This window comes from Cetorhinus maximus, chromosome 5 (genome assembly GCF_964194155.1).
Source record: "Cetorhinus maximus chromosome 5, sCetMax3.hap1.1, whole genome shotgun sequence".
Taxonomy (NCBI): Eukaryota; Metazoa; Chordata; class Chondrichthyes; order Lamniformes; family Cetorhinidae; genus Cetorhinus; species Cetorhinus maximus.
The window spans coordinates 159,836,515-159,860,966 of NC_135883.1; the positions used below are offsets into that span (position 1 = coordinate 159,836,515).

A 24,452-nucleotide genomic window follows, 5' to 3' on the forward strand; every position below is an offset into this window, starting at 1 on the left:
AGTGTAGTCAGTGTGCTGCCGTTTTTTCGGGGGTTAGTGAGTGTAGTCAGTGTGCTGCCATTTTGTCGGGGGTTAGAGAGTGTAGTCAGTGTGCTGCCGTTTTGTTGTGGGTTAGAGAGTGTAGTCAGTGTGCTGCCGTTTTGTCGGGGGTTAGAGAGTGTGGTCAGTGTGCTGCCGTTTTGTCGTGGGTTAGAGAGTGTAGTCAGTGTGCTGCCGTTTTGTCGGGGGTTAGAGAGTGTAGTGAGTGTGCTGCCGTTTTGTCGGGGGTTAGTGAGTGTAGTCAGTGTGCTGCCGTTTTGTCGGGGGTTAGTGAGTGTAGTCAGTGTGCTGCCGTTTTGTCGGGGGTTAGTGAGTGTAGTCAGTGTGCTGCCGTTTTGTCGGGGGTAAGTGAGTGTAGTCAGTGTGCTGCCGTTTTGTCGGGGGTTAGTGAGTGTGTTCAGTGTGCTGCCGTTTTGTCGGGGTTAGTGAGTGTAGTCAGTGTGCTGCCGTTTTGTCGGGGGTTAGTGAGTGTAGTCAGTGTGCTGCCGTTTTGTCGGGGGTTAGTGAGTGTAGTCAGTGTGCTGCCGTTTTGTCGGGGGTTAGTGAGTGTATTCAGTGTGCTGCCGTTTTGTCGGGGGTTAGTGAGTGTAGTCAGTGTGCTGCCGTTTTGTGGGGGTTAGAGAGTGTAGTCAGTGTGCTGCCGTTTTGTCGGGGGTTAGTGAGTGTAGTCAGTGTGCTGCCATTTTGTCGGGGGTTAGTGAGTGTAGTCAGTGTGCTGCCGTTTTGTCGGGGGTTAGAGAGTGTAGTCAGTTTGCTGCCGTTTTGTCGGTGTTAGTGAGTGTAAACAGTGTGCTGCCGTTTTGTCGGGGGTTAGTGAGTGTAGTCAGTGTGCTGCCGTTTTGTCGGGGGTTAGTGAGTGTAGTCAGTGTGCTGCAGTTTTGTCGGGGTTAGAGAGTGTAGTCAGTGTGCTGCCGTTTTGTCGGGGGTTAGTGAGTGTAGTCAGTGTGCTTCCGTTTTGTCGGGGTTAGAGAGTGTAGTCAGTTTGCTGCCGTTTTGTCGGTGTTAGTGAGTGTAGTCAGTGTGCTGCCGTTTTGTCGGGGGTTAGTTAGTGTAGTCAATGTGCTGCCGTTTTGACGGGGTTAGAGAGTGTAGTCAGTGTGCTGCCGTTTTGTGGGGGTTAGTGAGTGTAGTCAGTGTGCTACCGTTTTGTCGGGAGTTAGTGAGTGTAGTCAGTGTGCTGCCGTTTTGTCGGGGGTTAGTGAGTGTAGTCAGTGTGCTACCGTTTTGTCGGGGGTTAGTGAGTGTAGTCAGTGTTCTGCCGTTTTGTCGGGGTTAGTGAGTGTAGTCAGTGTGCTGCCGTTTTGTCGGGGGTTAGAGAGTGTAGTCAGTGTGCTGCCGTTTTGACGGGGTTAGAGAGTGTAGTCAGTTTGCTGCCGTTTTGTCGGTGTTAGTGAGTGTAGTCAGTGTGCTTCCGTTTTGTCGGGGGTTAGTTAGTGTAGTCAATGTGCTGCCGTTTTGACGGGGTTAGAGAGTGTAGTCAGTGTGCTGCCGTTTTGTGGGGGTTAGTGAGTGTAGTCAGTGTGCTACCGTTTTGTCGGGGGTTATTGAGTGTAGTCAGTGTGCTGCCGTTTTGTCGGGGGTTAGTGAGTGTAGTCAGTGTGCTACCGTTTTGTCGGGGGTTAGTGAGTGTAGTCAGTGTGCTGCCGTTTTGTCGGGGTTAGTGAGTGTAGTCAGTGTGCTGCCGTTTTGTCGGGGGTTAGAGAGTGTAGTCAGTTTACTGCCGTTTTGACGGGGTTAGAGAGTGTCGTCAGTGTGCTGCCGTTTTGTCGGCGTTAGTGAGTGTAGTCAGTGTGCTACCGTTTTGTCGGGGGTTAGAGAGTGTAGTCAGTGTGCTGTCGATTTGTCGGGGGTTAGTGAGTGTAGTCAGTGTGCTGCCGTTTTGTCGGGGGTTAGTGAGTGTAGTCAGTGTGCTGCCGTTTTGTCGGGGGTTAGTGTGTGTAGTCAGTGTGCTGCCATTTTGTCGGGGGTTAGTGAGTGTAGTCAGTGTGCTGCCGTTTTGTTGGTGGTTAGTGAGATTAGTCAGAGTGCTGCCGTCTTGTCGGGGTTAGTGAGTGTAGTCAGTGTGCTGCCGTTTTGTCGGGGTTAGAGAGTGTAGTCAGTGTGCTGCCGTTTTGTCGGGGGTAAGTCAGTGTAGTCAGTGTGCTGCCGTTTTGTCGGGGGTTAGTGAGTGTAGTCAGTGCGCTGCCGTTTTGTCGGGGGTTAGTGAGTGTAGTCAGTGTGCTGCCGTTTTGTCGGGGGTTAGTGAGTGTAGTCAGTGCGCTGACGTTTTGTCTGGGGTTAGTGAGTGTAGTCAGTGTGCTGCCGTTTTGTCGGGGGTTAGTGAGTATAGTCAGAGTGCTGCCGTTTTGTCGGGGGTTAGTGAGTGTAGTCAGTGTGCTACCGTTTGGTCGGGTGTTAGTGAGTGTAGTCAGTGTGCTGCCGTTTTGATTGTCGGGGGTTAGTGAGTGTAGTCAGTGTGCTGCCGTTTTGTCGGGGTTAGTGAGTGTAGTCAGTGTGCTACCGTTTTGTCGGGGGTTAGTGAGTGTAGTCAGTGTGCTGCCGTTTTGTCGGGGTTTAGAGAGTGTAGTCAGTGTGCTGCCGTTTTTTCGGGGGTTAGTGAGTGTAGTCGGTGTGCTGCACTTTTGTCGTGGGTTAGTGAGTGTAGTTAGTGTGCTGCCGTTTTGTCGGGGTTAGAGAGTGTAGTCAGTGTTCTGCCGTTTTGTCGGGGTTAGTGAGTGTCGTCAGTGTGCTGCCGTTTTGTCGTGTGTCAGTGAGTGTAGTCAGTGTTCTGCCGTTTTGTCGGGGGTTAGAGAGTGAAGTCAGTTTGCTGCCGTTTTCTCGGTGTTAGTGAGTGTAGACAGTGTGCTGCCGTTTTGTCGGGGGTTAGTGAGTGTAGTCAGTGTGCTGCCGTTTTGTCGGGGTTTAGTGAGTGTAGTCAGTGTGCTGCCGTTTTGTCGGGGTTAGAGAGTGTTGTCAGTGTGCTGCCGTTTTGTCGGGGGTTAGTGAGTGTACTCAGTGTGCTGCCGTTTTGTCGGGGGTTAGAGAGTGTAGTCAGTGTGCTGCCGTATTGTCGGGGGTTAGTGAGTGTAGTCAGTGTGCTGCCCTTTTGTCGGGGGTTAGTGAGTGTAGTCAGTGTGCTGCCGTTTTGTCGGCGTTAGAGAGTGTCGTCAGTTTGCTGCCGTTTTGTCGATGTTAGTGAGTGTAGTCAGTGTGCTGCCGTTTTGTCGGCGTTAGAGAGTCTAGTCAGTTTGCTGCCGTTTTGTCGGGGTTAGTGATTGTAGTCAGCGTGCTGCCGTTTTGTCGGGGGTTAGTGAGTGTAGTCAGTGTGCTGCCGTTTTGTCGGGGGTTAGTGAGTGCAGTCAGTGTGCTGCCGTTTGGTCGGGGGTTAGTGAGTGTAGTCAGTGTGCTGCCGTTTTGTCGAGGGTTAGTGAGTGTAGTCAGCGCGCTGACGTTTTGTCGGGTGTTAGTGAGTGTAGTCAGTGCGCTGCCGTTTTGTCGGGGGTTAGTGAGTATAGTCAGTGTGCTGCCGTTTTGTCGGGCGTTAGTGAGTGTAGTCAGTGTGCTGCCGTTTTGTCGGGGGTTAGAGAGTGTAGACAGTGTGCTTCCGTTTTGTCGGAGGATAGTGAGTGTAGTCAGTGTGCTGCCGTTTTGTCGGGGTTTGAGAGTGTAGTCAGTGTGCTGCCGTTTTGTCGGGGTTAGAGAGTGTAGTCAGTGTGCTGCTGTTTTGTCGGGGTTAGAGAGTGTAGTCAGTTTGCTGCCGTTTTGTCGGTGTTAGTGAGTGTAGTCAGTGTGCTGCCGTTTTGTCGGGGGATAGTGAGTGTAGTCAGTGTGCTCCCGTTTTGTCGGGGGTTAATGAGTGTAGTCAGTGTGCTGCCGTTTTGACGGGGTTGGAGAGTGTAGTCAGTGTGCTGCCATTTTGTCGGGGTTAGTGAGTGTAGTCAGTGTACTACCGTTTTGTCGGGGGTTAGTGAGTGTAGTCAGTGTGCTGCCGTATTGTCGGTGGTTAGTGAGTGTAGTCAGTGTGCTGCCGTTTTGTCGGGGGTTAGTGAGTGCAGTCAGTGTGCTGCAGTTTTGTCGGGGGTTAGTGTGTGTAGTCGGTGTGCTGCCCTTTTGTCGTGGGTTAGTGAGTGTAGTTAGTGTGCTGCCGTTTTGTCGGGGTTAGAGAGTGTAGTCAGTGTTCTGCCGTTTTGTCGGGGTTAGTGAGTGTAGTCAGTGTGCTGCCGTTTTATCGGTTGTCAGTGAGTGTAGTCAGTGGGCTGCCGTTTTGTCGGGGGTTATTGAGTGTAGTCAGTGTGCTGCCGTTTTGTCGGGGGTTAGTGAGTGTAGTCAGTGTGCTACCGTTTTGTCGGGGGTTAGTGAGTGTAGTCAGTGTGCTGTCGATTTGTCGGGGGTTAGTGAGTGTAGTCAGTGTGCTGCCGTTTTGTCGGGGGTTAGTGAGTGTAGTCAGTGTGCTGCCGTTTTGTCGGGGGTTAGTGTGTGTAGTCAGTGTGCTGCCATTTTGTCGGGGGTTAGTGAGTGTAGTCAGTGTGCTGCCGTTTTGTTGGTGGTTAGTGAGTGTAGTCAGTGCGCTGCCGTTTTGTCGGGGGTTAGTGAGTGTAGTCAGTGTGCTGCCGTTTTGTCGGGGGTTAGTGAGTGTAGTCAGTGCGCTGACGTTTTGTCTGGGGTTAGTGAGTGTAGTCAGTGTGCTGCCGTTTTGTCGGGGGTTAGTGAGTATAGTCAGAGTGCTGCCGTTTTGTCGGGGGTTAGTGAGTGTAGTCAGTGTGCTACCGTTTTGTCGGGTGTTAGTGAGTGTAGTCAGTGTGCTGCCGTTTTGATTGTCGGGGGTTAGTGAGTGTAGTCAGTGTGCTGCCGTTTTGTCGGGGTTAGTGAGTGTAGTCAGTGTGCTACCGTTTTGTCGGGGGTTAGTGAGTGTAGTCAGTGTGCTGCCGTTTTGTCGGGGTTTAGAGAGTGTAGTCAGTGTGCTGCCGTTTTTTCGGGGGTTAGTGAGTGTAGTCGGTGTGCTGCACTTTTGTCGTGGGTTAGTGAGTGTAGTTAGGTTGCTGCCGTTTTGTCGGGGTTAGAGAGTGTAGTCAGTGTTCTGCCGTTTTGTCGGGGTTAGTGAGTGTAGTCAGTGTGCTGCCGTTTTGTCGTGTGTCAGTGAGTGTAGTCAGTGTTCTGCCGTTTTGTCGGGGGTTAGAGAGTGAAGTCAGTTTGCTGCCGTTTTCTCGGTTTTAGTGAGTGTAGACAGTGTGCTGCCGTTTTGTCGGGGGTTAGTGAGTGTAGTCAGTGTGCTGCCGTTTTGTCGGGGTTTAGTGAGTGTAGTCAGTGTGCTGCCGTTTTGTCGGGGTTACAGAGTGTTGTCAGTGTGCTGCCGTTTTGTCGGGGGTTAGTGAGTGTACTCAGTGTGCTGCCGTTTTGTCGGGGGTTAGAGAGTGTAGTCAGTGTGCTGCCCTTTTGTCGGGGGTTAGTGAGTGTAGTCAGTGTGCTGCCGTTTTGTCGGCGTTAGAGAGTGTCGTCAGTTTGCTGCCGTTTTGTCGATGTTAGTGAGTGTAGTCAGTGTGCTGCCGTTTTGTCGGCGTTAGAGAGTCTAGTCAGTTTGCTGCCGTTTTGTCGGGGTTAGTGAGTGTAGTCAGCGTGCTGCCATTTTGTCGGGGGTTAGTGAGTGTAGTCAGTGTGCTGCCGTTTTGTCGGGGGTTAGTGAGTGTAGTCAGTGTGCTGCCGTTTGGTCGGGGGTTAGTGAGTGTAGTCAGTGTGCTGCCGTTTTGTCGGGGGTTAGTGAGTGTAGTCAGCGCGCTGACGTTTTGTCGGGGGTTAGTGAGTGTAGTCAGTGCGCTGCCGTTTTGTCGGGGGTTAGTGAGTATAGTCAGTGTGCTGCCGTTTTGTCGGGGTTAGTGAGTGTAGTCAGTGTGCTGCCGTTTTGTCGGGGGTTAGAGAGTGTAGACAGTGTGCTGCCGTTTTGTCGGGGGATAGTGAGTGTAGTCAGTGTGCTGCCGTTTTGTCGGGGTTTGAGAGTGTAGTCAGTGTGCTGCCGTTTTGTCGGGGTTAGAGAGTGTAGTCAGTGTGCTGCGGTTTTGTCGGGGTTAGAGAGTGTAGTCAGTTTGCTGCCGTTTTGTCGATGTTAGTGAGTGTAGTCAGTGTGCTCCCGTTTTGTCGGGGGATAGTGAGTGTAGTCAGTGTGCTCCCGTTTTGTCGGGGGTTAATGAGTGTAGTCAGTGTGCTGCCGTTTTGACGGGGTTAGAGAGTGTAGTCAGTGTGCTGCCGTTTTGTCGGGGTTAGTGAGTGTAGTCAGTGTACTACCGTTTTGTCGGGGGTTAGTGAGAGTAGTCAGTGTGCTGCCGTTTTGTCGGTTGTTAGTGACTGTAGTCAGTGTGCTGCCGTTTTGTCGGGGGTTAGTGAGTGCAGTCAGTGTGATGCAGTTTTGTCGGGGGTTAGTGTGTATAGTCGGTGTGCTGCCCTTTTGTCGTGGGTTAGTGAGTGTAGTTAGTGTGCTGCCGTTTTGTCGGGGTTAGAGAGTGTAGTCAGTGTTCTGCCGTTTTGTCGGGGGTAGTGAGTGTAGTCAGTGTGCTGCCGTTTTATCGGTTGTCAGTGAGTGTAGTCAGTGGGCTGCCGTTTTGTCGGGTGTTAGTGAGTGTAGTCAGTGTGCTGCCGTTGTGTCGGGGGTTAGTGAGTGTCGTCAGTGTGCTGCCGTTTTGTCAGTGGTTAGAGAGTGTAGTCAGTGTGCTGCCGTTTTGTCAGGGGTTAGAGAGTGTAGTCAGTGTGCTGCCGTTTTGACGGGGTTAGTGAGTGTAGTCAGTGTGCTGCCGTTTTGTCGGGGGTTAGTGAGTGTAGTCAGTGCGCTGACGTTTTGTCTGGGGTTAGTGAGTGTAGTCAGTGTGCTGCCGTTTTGTCGGGGGTTAGTGAGTATAGTCAGAGTGCTGCCGTTTTGTCGGGGGTTAGTGAGTGTAGTCAGTGTGCTACCGTTTTGTCGGGTGTTAGTGAGTGTAGTCAGTGTGCTGCCGTTTTGATTGTCGGGGGTTAGTGAGTGTAGTCAGTGTGCTGCCGTTTTGTCGGGGTTAGTGAGTGTAGTCAGTGTGCTACCGTTTTGTCGGGGGTTAGTGAGTGTAGTCAGTGTGCTGCCGTTTTGTCGGGGTTTAGAGAGTGTAGTCAGTGTGCTGCCGTTTTTTCGGGGGTTAGTGAGTGTAGTCGGTGTGCTGCACTTTTGTCGTGGGTTAGTGAGTGTAGTTAGTGTGCTGCCGTTTTGTCGGGGTTAGAGAGTGTAGTCAGTGTTCTGCCGTTTTGTCGGGGTTAGTGAGTGTAGTCAGTGTGCTGCCGTTTTGTCGTGTGTCAGTGAGTGTAGTCAGTGTTCTGCCGTTTTGTCGGGGGTTAGAGAGTGAAGTCAGTTTGCTGCCGTTTTCTCGGTTTTAGTGAGTGTAGACAGTGTTCTGCCGTTTTGTCGGGGGTTAGTGGGTGTAGTCAGTGTGCTGCCGTTTTGTCGGGGTTTAGTGAGTGTAGTCAGTGTGCTGCCGTTTTGTCGGGGTTAGAGAGTGTTGTCAGTGTGCTGCCGTTTTGTCGGGGGTTAGTGAGTGTACTCAGTGTGCTGCCGTTTTGTCGGGGGTTAGAGAGTGTTGTCAGTGTGCTGCCCTTTTGTCGGGGGTTAGTGAGTGTAGTCAGTGTGCTGCCGTTTTGTCGGCGTTAGAGAGTGTCGTCAGTTTGCTGCCGTTTTGTCGATGTTAGTGAGTGTAGTCAGTGTGCTGCCGTTTTGTCGGCGTTAGAGAGTCTAGTCAGTTTGCTGCCGTTTTGTCGGGGTTAGTGAGTGTAGTCAGCGTGCTGCCGTTTTGTCGGGGGTTAGTGAGTGTAGTCAGTGTGCTGCCGTTTTGTCGGGGGTTAGTGAGTGTAGTCAGTGTGCTGCCGTTTTGTCGGGGGTTAGTGAGTGTTGTCAGCGCGCTGACGTTTTGTCGGGGGTTAGTGAGTGTAGTCAGTGCGCTGACGTTTTGTCGGGGGTTAGTGAGTATAGTCAGTGTGCTGCCGTTTTGTCGGGCGTTAGTGACTGTAGTCAGTGTGCTGCCGTTTTGTCGGGGGTTAGAGAGTGTAGACAGTGTGCTGCCGTTTTGTCGGGGGATAGTGAGTGTAGTCAGTGTGCTGCCGTTTTGTCGGGGTTTGAGAGTGTAGTCAGTGTGCTGCCGTTTTGTCGGGGTTAGAGAGTGTAGTCAGTGTGCTGCGGTTTTGTCGGGGTTAGAGAGTGTAGTCAGTTTGCTGCCGTTTTGTCGGTGTTAGTGAGTGTAGTCAGTGTGCTCCCGTTTTGTCGGGGGATAGTGAGTGTAGTCAGTGTGCTCCCGTTTTGTCGGGGGTTAATGAGTGTAGTCAGTGTGCTGCCGTTTTGACGGGGTTAGAGAGTGTAGTCAGTGTGCTGCCGTTTTGTCGGGGTTAGTGAGTGTAGTCAGTGTACTACCGTTTTGTCGGGGGTTAGTGAGTGTAGTCAGTGTGCTGCCGTTTTGTCGCTGGTTAGTGACTGTAGTCAGTGTGCTGCCGTTTTGTCGGGGGTTAGTGAGTGTAGTCGGTGTGCTGCCCTTTTGTCGTGGGTTAGTGAGTGTAGTTAGTGTGCTGCCGTTTTGTCGGGGTTAGAGAGTGTAGTCAGTGTTCTGCCGTTTTGTCGGGGTTAGTGAGTGTAGTCAGTGTGCTGCCGTTTTATCGGTTGTCAGTGAGTGTAGTCAGTGGGCTGCCGTTTTGTCGGGTGTTAGTGAGTGTAGTCAGTGTGCTGCCGTTGTGTCGGGGGTTAGTGAGTGTCGTCAGTGTGCTGCCGTTTTGTCAGTGGTTAGAGAGTGTAGTCAGTGTGCTGCCGTTTTGTCAGGGGTTAGAGAGTGTAGTCAGTGTGCTGCCGTTTTGACGGGGTTAGTGAGTGTAGTCAGTGTGCTGCCGTTTTGTCGGGGGTTAGTGAGTGTAGTCAGTGCGCTGACGTTTTGTCTGGGGTTAGTGAGTGTAGTCAGTGTGCTGCCGTTTTGTCGGGGGTTAGTGAGTATAGTCAGAGTGCTGCCGTTTTGTCGGGGGTTAGTGAGTGTAGTCAGTGTGCTACCGTTTTGTCGGGTGTTAGTGAGTGTAGTCAGTGTGCTGCCGTTTTGATTGTCGGGGGTTAGTGAGTGTAGTCAGTGTGCTGCCGTTTTGTCGGGGTTAGTGAGTGTAGTCAGTGTGCTACCGTTTTGTGGGGGTTAGTGAGTGTAGTCAGTGTGCTGCCGTTTTGTCGGGGTTTAGAGAGTGTAGTCAGTGTGCTGCCGTTTTTTCGGGGGTTAGTGAGTGTAGTCGGTGTGCTGCACTTTTGTCGTGGGTTAGTGAGTGTAGTTAGTGTGCTGCCGTTTTGTCGGGGTTAGAGAGTGTAGTCAGTGTTCTGCCGTTTTGTCGTGTGTCAGTGAGTGTAGTCAGTGTTCTGCCGTTTTGTCGGGGGTTAGAGAGTGAAGTCAGTTTGCTGCCGTTTTCTCGGTTTTAGTGAGTGTAGACAGTGTGCTGCCGTTTTGTCGGGGGTAAGTGAGTGTAGTCAGTGTGCTGCCGTTTTGTCGGGGGTTAGTTAGTGTAGTCAGTGTGCTGCCGTTTTGTCGGGGTTAGAGAGTGTAGTCAGTGTGCTGCCGTTTTGTCGGGGTTAGTGAGTGTAGTCAGTGTGCTGCCGTTTTGTCGGGGTTAGAGAGTGTAGTCAGTGTGCTGCCGTTTTGTCGGGGTTAGTCAGTGTAGTCGGTGTGCTGCTGTTTTGTCGAGGGTCATTGAGTGTTGTCAGTGTGCTGCCGTTTTGTCAGGGTGTTAGTGAGTGTAATCAGTGTGCTCCCGTTTTGTCGGTGGTTAGTGAGTGTAGTCAGTGTGCTGCCGTTTTATCGGTGGTTAGTGAGTGTAGTCAGTTTGCTGCCGTTTTTGTCGGTGGTTAGAGAGAGTAGTCAGTGTGCTGCCGTTTTGTCGGGGGTTAGTGAGTGTAGTCAGTGTGCTGCCGTTTTGTCGGTGGTTAGTGAGTGTATTCAGTGTGCTGCCGATTTGTTGGTTTAGAGAGTGTAGTCAGTGTGCTGCCGTTTTGTCGGGGGTTAGAGAGTGTAGTCAGTGTGCTGCCGTTTTGTCGGGGTTAGTGAGTGTCGTCAGCGTGCTGCCGTTTTGTCGGGGTTAGCGAGTGTAGTCAGCGTGCTGCCGTTTTGTCGGGGGTTAGTGAGTGTAGTCAGTGCGCTGCCGTTTTGTCGGGGGTTAGTGAGTGTAGTCAGTGCGCTGACGTTTTGTCGGGGGTTAGTGAGTGTAGTCAGTGTGCTGCCGTTTTGTCGGGGGTTAGTGAGTGTAGTCAGTGCGCTGCCGTTTTGTCGGTGGTTAGTGAGTGTAGTCAGTGTGCTGCCGTTTTGTCGGGGGTTAGTGAGTGTAGTCAGTGTGCTGCAGTTTTGTCGGGGGTTAGTGAGTGTAGTCAGTGTGCTGCTGTTTTGTCGGGGGTTAGTGAGTGTAGTCAGTGTGCTGCCGTTTTGTCGGGGGTTAGTGAGTGTAGTCAGTGTGCTGCCGTTTTGTCGGGTTTAGTGAGTGTAGTCAGTGTGCTGCCGTTTTGTCGGGGGTTAGAGAGTGTATTCAGTGTGCTGCCGTTTTGTCGGGGTTTAGTGAGTATAGTCAGCGTGCTGCCGTTTTGTTGGGTGTTCGTGAGTGTAGTCAGCGTGCTGCCGTTTTGTCGGGTGTTAGTGAGTGTAGTCAGTGTGCTGCCGTTTTGTCCGGGGTTAGTGAGTGTAGTCAGCGTGCTGCCGTTTTTTCGGGGGTTAGTGAGTGTAGTCAGCGTGCTGCCATTTTTGTCGGGGGTTAGTGAGTGTAGTCAGTGTGCTGCCGTTTTGTCGGGGGTTAGTGAGTGTAGTCAGTTTGCTGCCGTTTTGTCGGGGGTTAGTGAGTGTATTCAGATTGCTGCCGTTTTATCGGGGTTAGTGAGTGTAGTCAGCGTGCTGCCGTTTTGTCGGGGGTTAGAGAGTGTAGTCAGTGTGCTGCCGTTTTGTCGGGGGTTAGTGAGTGTAGTCAGTGTGCTGCCGTTTTGTCGGGGGTTAGTGAGTGTAGTCAGTGTGTTGCCGTTTTGTCGGGGGTTAGAGATTGTAGTCAGTGTGCTGCCGTTTTGTCGGGGGTTAGAGAGTGTAGTCAGTCTGCTGCCGTTTTGTCAGGGGTTAGTGAGTGTAGTCAGTGTGCTGCCATTTTGTCGGGCGTTAGTGAGTGTTGTCAGTGTGCTGCTGTTTTGTCGGGAATTATTGAGTGTAGTCAGTGAGCTGCCGTTTTGTCGGAGTAAGTGAGTGTAGTCAGTGTGCTGCCGTTTTGTCAGGGTTAGAGAGTGTAGTCAGTGTTCTGCCGTTTTGTCGGGGGTTAGAGAGTCTAGTCAGTTTGCTGCCATTTTGTCGTGGGTTAGAGAGTGTAGTCAGTTTGCTGCCGTTTTGTCGGGGATAGTGAGTGTAGTCAGTGTGCTGCCGTTTTGTCGGGGTTAGAGAGTGTAGTCAGTGTGCTGCCATTTTGTCGGGGTTAGAGAGTGTAGTCAGTGTGCTGCCGTTTTGTCGGGGGTTAGAGAGTGTAGTCAGTGTGCTGCCGTTTTGTCGGGGGTTAGTGAGTGTAGTCAGTTTGCTGCCGTTTTGTCGGGGGTTAGAGAGTGTAGTCAGTGTGCTGCCGTTTTGTCGGGGGTTAGTGAGTGTAGTCAGTGTGCTGCCGTTTTGTCGGGGTTAGTGAGTGTAGTCCGTGTGCTGCCGTTTTGTCGGGGTTAGTGAGTGTAGTCAGTGTGCTGCCGTTTTGTCGGGGTTAGTGAGTGTAGTCCGTGTGCTGCCGTTTTGTCGGGGTTAGTGAGTGTAGTCAGTGTGCTGCCGTTTTGTCGGGGGTTAGTGAGTGAAGTCAGTGTGCTGCCGTTTTGTCGGGGTAAGTGAGTGTAGTCAGTGTGCTGCCGTTTTGTCGGGGGTTAGTTAGTGTAGTCAGTGTGCTGCCGTTTTGTCGGGCGTTAGTAAGTGTAGTCAGAGTGCTGCCGTTTTGTCGAGGGTTACTGAGTGTAGTCAGCGTGCTGCCGTTTTGTCGGGGGTTAGTGAATGTAGTCAGTGTGCTGCCGTTTTGTCGGGGGTTAGTGAGTGTAGCCAGTGTGCTGCCGTTTTGTCGGGGGTTATTGTTTGTAGTCAGTGTGCTGCCGTTTTGTCGGGGGTTAGAGAGTGTAGTCAGTGTGCTGCCGTTTTGTCGGGGTTAGTGAGTGTAGCCAGTGTGCTGCCGTTTTGTCCGGGGTTAGTGAGTGTAGTCAGTGTGCTGCAGTTTTGTCGGGGGTTAGTGAGTGTAGTCAGTGTGCTGCCGTTTTGTCGGGGTTAGTGAGTGTAGTCAGTGTGCTGCCGTTTTGTCGGGGTTAGTGAGTGTAGTCAGGGAATTGGTGTGTGGTCGGCGGGTCTGGAGTGCAGTCGGGGCGATGGGTGGGACCTCGGCAAGTGGTCGGGGAGTAGTCGGGAGGCTGGGGATAATCAGGTGATTCACGGTCTAGTTGTGGTATCTGGGGTGTGAAGGGCAGTCCCTCGGTGGTTCTGGGTGGGGAGGGGGAGGTCAATCCGATAGTTAGCCAGAATTTAGATTTGGTTTTAATTATTCTAACTTTCCCTGAGTAACTATTCTGCTAAGAGAGTTGGAACCATCCAAAGTCTCTGAATTAAATTGAATTATCGGATGGTTCCCGGGTGAATTTAACAGACATTTTCCATCCACCTTCATTGTAGAGGAAAAAATAATATCCCAGGGATAATTGTGAACCAAGACATGAAAGTGGGGGAGCAACTTAAAACAATTACAATCACCAGGGAAAGAGTACTGAGGAAATTATTGTAAGTAAAGGCTGACAAGCCCCCAGGCCCTGATGGACTTCATCCTACAGTCTTAGAAGAAGCAACTGCTGAGATAATAGATGCATTAGTTTTGAGTTTCCAAAATTCCCTGGATTCTAGAAGGGTCCCATCAGATTGGAAAATAGTCAATGTAATTCCTCTTGCCCATTTTGGTACTTGTCCACTTTGGCAGGAAGAATGGAAAAGCAGCAGATTGTTTAAATGGAGAGAGATTGCAGACTCTGAGGTGCAGAGGGATCTGGGTGTCTGAGTTGATGTATCACAAGAAGCTAATATACAGATATAGCAAATGATTAGAAGAGGGAAATGGTATCGTTATTGGAATATAAAAGGAGGGATCCTTTGCTATATTTCTACAGTGCATTGGTGATCTTACATCTAGAGTTCTGTGGACAGTTATGGTCTCCTAAATTAGGAAAGGACATAATTGACTTAGAAGCAGTTCAGAGAAGATTCACTCCAATGGTTCCTGTGATGAGTTATCTTATGAGGAAAGGTTGAGCATGTTGGGCAAATCGAAGAATGAGGTGATCTTATTGAAACATAAAAGATGCTGAGGGGGCTTGACAGAGTGGATGCTGAGAGGATGTTTCCCCTTGTTGGAGAGACCTGAACCTGAGAGCAAAGTTTAAAAATAAGAGCTCTCCTATTGAAAATGGAGATGAAGTGAACTTTTTTCTCTCAGAGGGTCTTGAGTCAGTGGAACTCTCTTCCCCAGAGAACAGAAGAGGGTCATTCAATAGTTTTAAGGTAGAGGGAGATAGATTCTTGACTATTAAGGGAGTGAAAGGTATAGGGGGTAGGCAGGAAAGTGACGTTGAGGCCGCAATCTGATCAGACATGATCTTTGTGAATGGCAGAGAAGGTTCCAGGGCTGATGGCCTACTCCTGCTCATAATTTGTATGTTAGTATGATCTTGCTGTGCACAAATTGCCTGCAGCATTTCCTGCTCTTTACAACTCTACCACGTATTGCCAACCCATATAAAGGATGACCCACACCCAGCTGATATCTCAGGAACTCCTCCCACCCCAACTTCTGCTCTTTGAAGGGAACACTTCCACTTTCTTTGATTGTTTAAAATATGAGGACAGAATCTGTGATCGGGAATTCCTGGAGTGAATTGTTGATCACAGGGGTCACTGGTTGGGAATTCACAGGCCCTAAGTCTGACTTTCTATCAATAATTTAAACAGAGTGAAAACTAAGCCGTAATTTTACCAAACAGCAATCTCTGCGATCACAACTGCTCACTGTAAAAGCTCAATGTGCAAACTCTACAGATGACAAAATAGCATCACCGTTCATTACAGCAGGAGGACAATGTCTACATTGGAGATCGTCCTGTGTAGTGACCCTCACTGATTGACTAATTCACACTATGTTGAGTGAGGAAAGGACTGAGCCCAGCTTGATCCTCTCTAGGGTCAGCAAATCACACCGACATTCATCATCCAGACACATATGAGGAAAATGTCCCCTCCAAAGGGTATGGGAGGGAAGCCAGTAACATTGCAACTGTGCCATTTATGACTAAGCACAGAAAGAGCAGATAAAGAGACATTTAAATTAATTAGAGTAGAACATCAGATATCTCAATGAGATGATGAAATGAAATGGTTTTGTGTCAGGCACTGATTAACCACAGAACCATAGAAAAGGTACGGTGAAGAAACAGGCCATTCAGCCCATCATGTCTGCGCCAACCAAAAAAGAGGAAAACAAAACTAACTGCTCATTTTAATCCCACTTTCCAGCAATAGGTCCGTAGCCTTGCAGGTTACAGTGCTTCAGATGCAGGTCCAGGTACCATTTAAAAGAGTTGAGCTTTTCAGCCTCATCCACCAACTTAAGCAATGAATTCCAAAGTTTTTCCACATGTCCCATCTAATACTCCTACCAATCACCTTAAATCTATGTCCTCTGCTAACTGACCCCTCAGCCAGGGGAATCAAGTCTTTCCTGTTTACACATTCTCGGCCCCACATAACTTTGTAAACCTCAATTAGGTCACTCCTTAGCTTCCTCTGTTCTGAGGAAAACTACCTGAGCCGATCCAATCTCTCCTCATAGCTGCAATTTTGAAGCCCAGGCAACATTCTTGTAAATCTCTTCTGCACTCTCTCCTGAGCAATTATGTCCTTCCTGTAATGTGGTGACTAGAACTGTGCACAGAATTCCAGCTGTGGCCTAATCGGCACTTTATAAAGTTCCATCATTACATCCCTGCTTTTATATTAAATAGCTCACCCAATAAAGTTAACCACCTTGTCTACCTGTCCTACCACCGTCAAGGACCTGTGCACATGCGCTCCAAAGTCTCTCACTTCCTCAACCCCTCTCAATAACTTCCCGTTTATTGAATATTCCCTTGCTTCTTTTGCCCTCCCCAAATGCATTACCTCACACTTTTCCGGATTGAATTCCATTTGCCATTTCTCCACCCACTCAATGAAACCATTGATATAATTCTGGAGTCAACAGCTGTCCGCTTCACTATCATCTGCACAGCCAATTTTTGTGTAATTTACAAATTTCCCAATGATACCTCCCACATTTACATCTAAATCATTAATAAATACAACAAACAGCAAGGTCCCAACACTGAGCCCTGTGGAAAACCACTGGAAACTCTTTGTTTCCTGTCACTGAGCCAATTTGGGATCCAACCAGCCACCTTCCCCTGTATCCAATGGGATCTCACTTTTCTGAACAGTCTGCCATGCGGGATCTTTTCAAATGCCTCACTAAAATCCATGTAGACAACATCCACTGCACTACTCTCATCAATCCTCCTTGTTGCTTCCTCAAAAATTTAATTAAGCTAGCAAGAAACAATATTCCCTAACAAAACCATGCTGAGTCTCCATGATCGATCTGCCCCTTTCTAAGTGACAGTTCATCCTGTCTCTCAGAGTTGTCTCCAATAATTTTCCCACCACCAAAGTCAGACTGACTGGCCTGTAATTTTCTGGCATATCCCTCACACCCTTTTTAAAAAATGGTACGACATTCGCAAGTCAAGAATCTTCTGTGAGCTCGCCTGTGTCTAGTGAGGATTGGAAAGTGATCCTCAGAGCATCTACGATTTCTTCCCTGTCTTCGTTCAACAGCCTGGATACAATCCATCCGGCCCTGGTGATTTATCCACCTTCAAGAATGCCAGTCCCTACAATACTTCCTCTCCCACTATGCTTATTGTATCTATATATAACAAGGATGTGAATTTGTTCTTCCAAAAATAAACAATGTGGTGGATGTGAGAATGTCGGAAAAACAGGAGCCAACTCCATATGAACCTGACTAATGTGAATGGGGAGGTCTCGCTGTGTTCTCAGAAGAAGGAACTGCAGATTGTGAGATATGAATCACTCCATTATACAATTAATATTGACCAATGTTCCTATGTACCCGGATAAGCCCATTTATCACAATCCGACTCTAGGTTGAGTGATGTTGACACGAAAGCTGAGTTAAAGCAATATCAAACACAATACAAATCAGTAACTGAATTCACCTGACATAGTACCAATCAGAAGATCCACTCCCTAGTTGAACTGTTTGATCTGTTGGTTCTGGTGGATTGATGACTTCAGCAACTATCATAACAGATATTATAAATGTCTGTTCCATTGTGCCTTTTTCCATGGATCCAGAAACTGTCCAAGGTGCAGAGATGGGAACAATTGTACCTGTAGACAAAGAAACACAATGTTACAGCATTGCTAATACGAACATAAGAACAAGGAGCAGAAGTAGGCAATTCAGCCCCTCGAGCCTGCCCTGCCATTCATTATGATCATGGCTGATCTGATTTTGGCCACAACTTCAATTTCCCACCATCTCCCCATAACCCATTACTAATTAAAAATCTGTCTATCTCCTCCTTAAATTTATTCAGCATCCCGGCATCCCCTGCACTCTGAGGTAGTGAATTCCATAGATTCACGGCCCTTTGAGAAAAGTAATTCCTCCTCATCTCTGATTTAAATCTTCCACCCCTTAGCATAAAACTATGGCCTCTCCTTCTAAAATGCCCCAGAAGGGGAAACATCTGCTGCACGTCTACTTTGTCTGTCCCCTTTAGCATCTTATATACCTCAATTAGATCTCCTCTCATCCTTCTAAACTCTAGCAAGTATAGGCCTAAACTGCTCAATCTCTCCTCATAAGACAAGCCCTGCATCTCTGGAATAAGTCTAGTGAACCTCCTCTGAACCGCCTCTAGTACAACTACTTCCTTCCTCAAGTAAGGGGACCAAAACTGTGCACAGTACTTCAGGTGTGGTCTCAGCAATGCTTTGTACAGTTGCAACAATACTTCCCTATTTTTATACGCTATTCCTTCAGCAATAAATGCCAAAATTCCATTTGCCTTCCTTATTACCTGCTGTACCTGCATACTAGCTTTCAGCGATTCATGCATGAGGACAACCAGATCCCTCTGCACTGAAGCATTCTGAAGTTTCTCTCCATTTAAATAATAAGTCGCCTTTTTATTCTTCTGACCAAAATGGATAACCTCACACTTATCCACGTTAAACTCCATCTGCCAAATTTTGGCCCATTCACTGAACCTGTCCATATCCATTTGTAAATTTCTTATTTCTTCATTGCAACATACTTTCCCACCTATTTTGTTATAATCTGCAGATTTAGCTATAGTACCTTCTAGTCCTGAATCCAAGTCATTAATATAGGTTGTAAATAGTTGGGTCCCAAGGACCGAACCCTGTGGCATCCCACTAGTTACAGCTTGCCATCCAGAAAAAGACCCATTTATCCCGACTCTCTGCTTTCTGTTGGTTAGCCAATCCTCTATCCAAGATAATATATTACCCCTAGCTCAGTGTGATCTTATCTTGTGTATTAATCTTTTGTGCAGCACCTTATCAAAGGCCTTCTGGAAGTCCAGATATCCTACATCTACAGGATCCCCATTATCCACTTGGCCTGTCATATCGTCAAAGAACTCTAGCAAATTAGTCAAACACAATTTATTCTTCATAAAACCACGCTGACTCTGATGGATTGTATTTTGGTTTTCCAAATGCCCCATTACTACTTCCTTAATAATAGATTCCAACAATTTCCCAACGACAGGTGTTAAACTAACTGGTCTATAGTTTCCTACTTTCTGCTTCCCACCCTTTTTGAATAAGGGTGTTATATTAGCATTTTTCCAATCCACTGGAACCTGTCCAGAATCCAGGGAATTTTGCAATATTATAGCCAATGTATCTACTATCTCCACTGCCACTTCCTTTAAGACCCTGGGATGAAGGCCATCAGGTCCTGGGGACTTGTCACCCTTTAATCCCAATAGTTTGCTCAGTACTTTTTCTCTAGTGATGGTGATTGTTCTAAGTTCCTCCTTCTCTATATTCTCTGCACTACCTGTTCCTATTGGGGTGGTACTAGTGTCCTCCACTGTGAAAACTGAGGCAAAATATTGCTGATGGTGAGTCAGGGAAACTTTGCTGAGATGTGTAAAACACTGATGTGGTTACATTGAATCATAGACACACAGAATGATACAGCTTCCAGGCAGGCTGCTCCTGTGTTGTTTGGTGGACATATCCCACTAATCACCCTGACCTCCTCTTTTCCTACAGACACACAAAAATGTTTCCCATTATCGCAAGAATTGTCTTTTCAATTTTACGATTGAACTTGCTTCACCACCATTCAGGCAGTGCTCTCCATATCACAGTGACTCATTGTTTAAATAAATGTTCCACCTGATCCTTTTGCCAATCATCTTAATTCTATGTCCTCCGGTTATCGACCGCTCTGCCACTGGAAACAGTTTCTCCTTATTTACTCTGTCAAATCCATTCTTGGTTCTGCAAACCTCTCTCAACTCTCCTGGCAACTTTCTCTGCTCTAATGAAATGACCTCCAACCTCTCCAGTCTCTCCATGTAACTGAGGCCCATCTACACTCCTATCATTCTCGTAAATCTCTTCTGCACTCTCTCCAAGGCCTTGATCTCCTTCCTATTGTAAAGAAACAAAAGATGTGTCTGGAGGAGGTATGATTGACAGAATCTGAACAACTACCACCTGAAAACAAAACGAGCAAAACAAGAGAGAAAAAAGGAAACCAGCAAAGAGAAAGGAAAGGAAATGGAGGCAGAGGTTCTGATGAGAGTCATTGGAACATGGCAGGAGACTGTGGACAGCAAGATCAGCATGGAAGCAAGATGGAGAATTAAAATGACAGGTGACGAGAGGCTTGAAGACTGAAGGGACGTGTTTTGCAAATCAATCGCCTGATCTCACTTTCATATAAACATACAAATTAATAGCAGGAGTAAGTCATTTGGCTCCTTGAGCCTGCTCCACCATTCAGTAAGATCATGGCTGATCTGACTGTGGTCTCAACTCAACATTCTTGCCTACCCCCTGTACCTTTGACTCCATTGTTGGTCACAAATTTACCTATTTCTGCCTTAAAAATATTCAATGACCTGCCTCTACCCATCTCAGGGGAAGTGGGTTAGACAGACGCACGACCTTCTGAGAAAAAACAAAATTCTTCTCATCTCTCTTAAATGGGAAACCCATTAATTTTAAACTGTGTCCCCCAGTTCTGGTCTCTCCAACAAGGGGAAATATCCTCTCAACATCCACCCTGTCCAGCCTCCTCTGGGTCTTATATGTTTCAATAAAATCACCTCCATCTTCTAAACTTCAATGGATACAGGCCCAACCTGTCCAACCTTTCCTCATAAGATAATCTGCTCAGCCCAGGAATCAGTCGTGTGAAGCTTCTCTGAACTGCTTCTCGTGCAACTATGTCCTTTATTAAAAAAGGAGACCAAAACTGTACACAGTTTCCTAGATGTGGTCTCACCAATGCCCTGTAAAGCTACATGAAAAACATCCCTACTTTTATATTCCATTCCATTCCTCAAGGAGAGTCTGCGGAGGAGGAGTGGGCCTGGGCATGCTGGAGTTTGAAATAAAATAGGAGAGAAAAAAATAAATCAAATGTCACATCACTGGAAATTATGAATTGATTGGCTTGTGAGTACTGTAGCTTGTTTCCCTGTCTCCAAAGCTAAGGAGATAGTTTAAGCAGCTGGGAAATGAAAAACTGCAAAAAAAAAAAATTAAGAAAGGCAATGAGGTTTAAATAAAACATTTGGCTACCTTCCTTATGTTTCAATGGCATCAGTAGAAAGGAAGTGAGAAGCTGGTGAGTCTTTATTTTTTTAAGTAGTAAGCTGTATTAGTGGTAGTAAGTTTATTTACCTAATAGATTGAGGAATGGCAGGGCAGCTCTGACCTCTTGAATGCACATTCTGCCCTACGCAGGAACTCCAGGATGCTATCTTCCTACCTAGCTCCCTAAATCCTGACTGCAGGATCACATTCCTCATTGTGTCTGTGCCGTTGGTACTGCTATGGACCAGACCGCTGGCTGTTCACTCTTCCCCAGCAGGATGCTCAGCAGCTGAACCGTGACATCTTTGACCCTGGCACCATGGAGGCAATATACCATCCAAATTCACCTCTGCAGTCACAGAAAAATACAACCTGTCCCCTAGCTATTGAATGTCCTATTACTATTGCTCTTCCAGTCTTCTTCATGTGTCCCTCTACAGCTGGGCCAATGGTGGTGCTAATAACTTCCCAGAAGGTAAAAACAGTTTTGACCGGCATTCTTATTTCCTAGTTTTACTGGTGTTCCATTTTAAAGTATACAAGGTGGGCTCAGGGTAAGCGGGAGAGTAACAATGTCTAAATTAATGTTACTGTCCATGTATGTGAACACATGGGGCAGGATTTTACGCATCGGCAAGTGGGGGCGGGGCCTGCTCACTGACGTGTAAAATGACGTGCGGTGATGTCGGGGGGAACTCCCGATGTCCCTGCTCACCATTTAAATTTTCAGGAAGGTTGGGATGCTGTAAAATCAGCTGTGCACCCGCTGACCTGTCAATGGCCAATTGAGGCCATTGACAGGGTCAATTAAGTAATTAATGGACCTGCCCGTCCAACCTTAAGGTTGGCGATCAGGCCAGGAGCCTCAGCGAGAACTAGAAATAACATGAAACCTCAACCACGGACGGGATGAAGTTTCATGTAGATTTTTTAAAAAATTAATAAAGTTTTTGTAAAAATTATGGACATGTTCCAACTCATGTAACATTGTCACATGAGGGGACATGTTAGGGAAATTTTATTTTTCTATTTTTATCTTTTTTCCATTTACAACTGATCTCCCTGAGGCTGCACTTAGCCTCAGGGAGATGAGTGCGCTCTTTCGTGCGCATGCGCCAAAGAGCGCACTCTCGAATTTGGGATTCCCCCCACCGCACAGGGAGCAGATAGACACGTAAAATGGCGGTGCGTCTCCGATCAGGGACGCTGATCGGAAGGGCGCCTCTACACACCTGCCCTTCAACTTCACCACCCCCTGAAAGGGGGGAAGTTTCAGCCCATGGAGTGTGCTTAATAAGATTGGTGAGTTGCAGGTGGAGATAGCCTCATGGTAATGTGACATTGTGGCTATAACAGAGACCTGGCTCAAGGGAGGGCAGAAGTGGGTATTAAATATTCCTGGATACATGGTGTTCAGGAAAGATAGGAAAGGGGGAGGGGTGGCAGCATTGTTTAATCAGAACATTGCGAAGCTGGATGGGAGTGTGTCCCAGAGGGGTCAAGGACAGAATCTATCTGGCTAAAGCTAAGGAAGAAAAAGTCTTGTGATTACATTGTTTGATGTTGTCTAAAGGCCACCAACTAGTGGGGAACATGTACATTTTGCAAGGAGATTATAAAGAGGTGTCAGAATTACAGAGTATTTATAATAGGGATCTTTATCAGAATATAGACTGGGATAGTAGGAGTGGAAAGGACAGTGAAGGGCAAGAATTCCTAGATTGTGTTCAGGAGAATTTTCATCAGTCGTAAGTTTCTAGTCCAACGAGAAAGGAGGAAATGCTAGATCTGGTTCTTGGGAATGCGGTGGGTCCAGTGGGTCAGAAGGGGAACATTTATGGGACAGTAATCATTGGGTTTAGGTTGATTATGGAAAAGGACAAAGAACAATCCATAGTCAGAATAATTACAGGGGGAAGCCAACTTTAGTGGGGGAAGAATGGATCTGGCCCAGAAAAACTGGAGTCACAAATTAGCAGGTGATTGAACAATAGGCTGCCTTTAGAGAAGAAAGCGTTCAGTCACCATCAAGGTATATTCCCACAGAAGGGAAAGTTAGAACAAACAAATCCAGAGCTCCTTGGATGACAATATGGATAGAGATTAAGATGAAAAAGAAAAAGTGTGCACATGACAGGTGTCAGGTTGGTAATGCAGCTGTGAACCAGGCTGAATATAGAAGGTTCAGAGGAAATTGCAGACGCAATGGCCATAATTATCCAGCCTACCTTAGACTCAGGGGTGGTGCCAGATGACTGGAGAATTGCAAATGTTACACCATCGTTCAAAAAAGAATATCAAGATAAATACAACTACAGGCTAAACTCGGAGGTGAGGAAACTTCCAGAAACAATAATCTGAGACAAAATGAATGGCCAATTCGGCAAACGTGGGTTAATGAAGGAAAACCAGCCCAGACCTCTTAAGCACTAAACGTGTTTAACTAACTTGCTTGAGTTAATTGACGAGGTAACAGAAAGTGTTGATGAGGTTAATGCTTTTGATGTGGGTGTACATGGACTTCCAACAGACTTGTGAGCAAAGATTTATCTCATGGAATATAAGGGGCAGTAGCAACATGGATACAAAATTGGCTGAGTGACAGGAAACAGAAACAGCCTGTTCTTCAGACTGGAGGAAGGTGCATAGTGGAGTTCCCCAGCAGAGGTGTTTGCTACCTGTGTGGATGAGGAGATTGACCATGGCACCATGGTGAGGGATGTCATGTAAGTGGGTGAGCAGAGAAGAATGTGGTAGTGATAGGAGACAGTATAGTCAGGGGAATAGATACAGTTCTCTGCAGTTGAGAACATGAATCCAGGCAGCTGTGTTGCCTGCCTGGTGCCAGGGGTCAGGCTATCTGCTCTGGGCTGGAGAGGCAACCAGGGAACAGGTAAAATCTGGTAATGTGCAGTGACACAAGATTTACCTCATGGTAAAGGAGCCTCTAGGGACAGCGATCATTTGATAGAATTTCATGTTCAGTTTAAAATGGAGAAGTGTTGGTCCATGCCTAGTGTTTTACACCCAAATAAAGGTGAGTGTGAAGGCAGAGTTGGCTTCGGTGAACTTGGAAACTAAAACTTAATGCAGTAAAGTTGCAGTGACAAAATTTAAGGGAATATTAAAATGATAGTTTCAAATTGAAAGAAACACTGTAGAAATCTGCAAGATTAGTGGTAGGCCAGAGGAATCGACATATTTTAACAACCAGCAAAGAATGACTTAAAAGAAAATAAATTGGCAGAAAGCAGAGTATGAGAGAAAGCTCGCTAGTAATCTAAAAACAGGTAGCAAAAATAACTAAATCTAGAGAGTGATTGTGAGGAATCAGTAACAGAAAGCAAAGAAATGGTGGAGGCATTGAACAGGTATTTTGTGTCTGTTTTCAGAGTAGAGGACTTAGAAAACTTTCCAAGGAGTCTTGAAAATCAAGAAATGATAGGGAGGGATGAACATAATACAATCACCATCACCTGGGAAAGGGTGCTAGGAGAACTATTTGGCCTGAAATAACAAGAGAAAATGCTAGAATAACTCAGCAGGTCTGGTAGTGTCTGTGGTGAGGGAAACAGAGTTAACCTTTTGAATCTGTACAATTCTTTCTCAGAGCTGAATCATGTGGACTCGAAATGTCAACTGTGTTTCTCTCTCCACAGATGCTGCTAGACCTGATGAATTTTTAAAGCATTCTCTGTTTATATTTCAGATTTCCAGCATACATAATATTTTGCTTTTAAACTATTAGACTATGATGATAGGAGTACATTTTTATATTCCTGTGTTTATGTGTATATTCTGTGTGGGTAAGGGTAACTTGTGTCTGTCTGTGTCCAGGGTTAATCAATGTGAGATTGTTGGAGTCAGATTCTCTGCAGAGTCTAAGGCACAAAAGACTAAGGGTGTTACCTTCTTAACATTCGTTAAGAGGCCTTATAGTGGGTGTTAACTTATAAGGAAACAGAGTAGGTCTGAAATGAGCATTTGGGGATAAGTTTTGAAATTGATTTGTAGCTGCTGCATTTCAAACGAATCTCAAAGATACAAGAACATTTGCATTTTACAGGAGATTTGTGAGTAAACAGGGGCAGGCGTTTTAAATTTTATGGACCCGAAATAGAGGTAAAATAGGAACATGAAAGGTTTTGATATTTGGGAGCCTGTGTTTTCAAAGAGATAATTAAAGACAATGGAGAACTATGAAGAAAGGGATGAAAAGGTATTTATACAAATGGGTTTTCAGCTGTAGCAGTTGCTGTGGGGGACGTCCCACCGAAGGCCAATCCCAGTGTTTTGGAGTGTGCAGAAAAGCTCTGAAAACCTTTTAATTGAGGAAAGTAGCTCAGTTTTGGGCCAGGAGAATATGTGTCCTTAGAAACAATTTGTTCGAACTCTCCCTTTGGAAGAGCCACAGGAGTGTGGATATGTTGTGGGAAGTCATGGATTGTACTTCTGTTTAAAGCGAAAACAATTTCT

The 24,452-nt window shown here is 47.2% G+C and overlaps 1 protein-coding gene across 1 annotated transcript in view; it reads right to left on the bottom strand.

The window, feature by feature from the left end:
* LOC144680392 (heme-binding protein 2-like) overlaps nucleotides 1-24,452 on the bottom strand; it is a 39,064-nt gene that overhangs the window by 4,815 nt on the left and 9,797 nt on the right. The window contains exon 3 of the mRNA XM_078541361.1: nucleotides 16,322-16,496. Within this exon, the coding sequence (XP_078397487.1) occupies nucleotides 16,322-16,496 (175 nt within the window). The remainder of the gene's footprint in view (nucleotides 1-16,321; nucleotides 16,497-24,452) is intronic.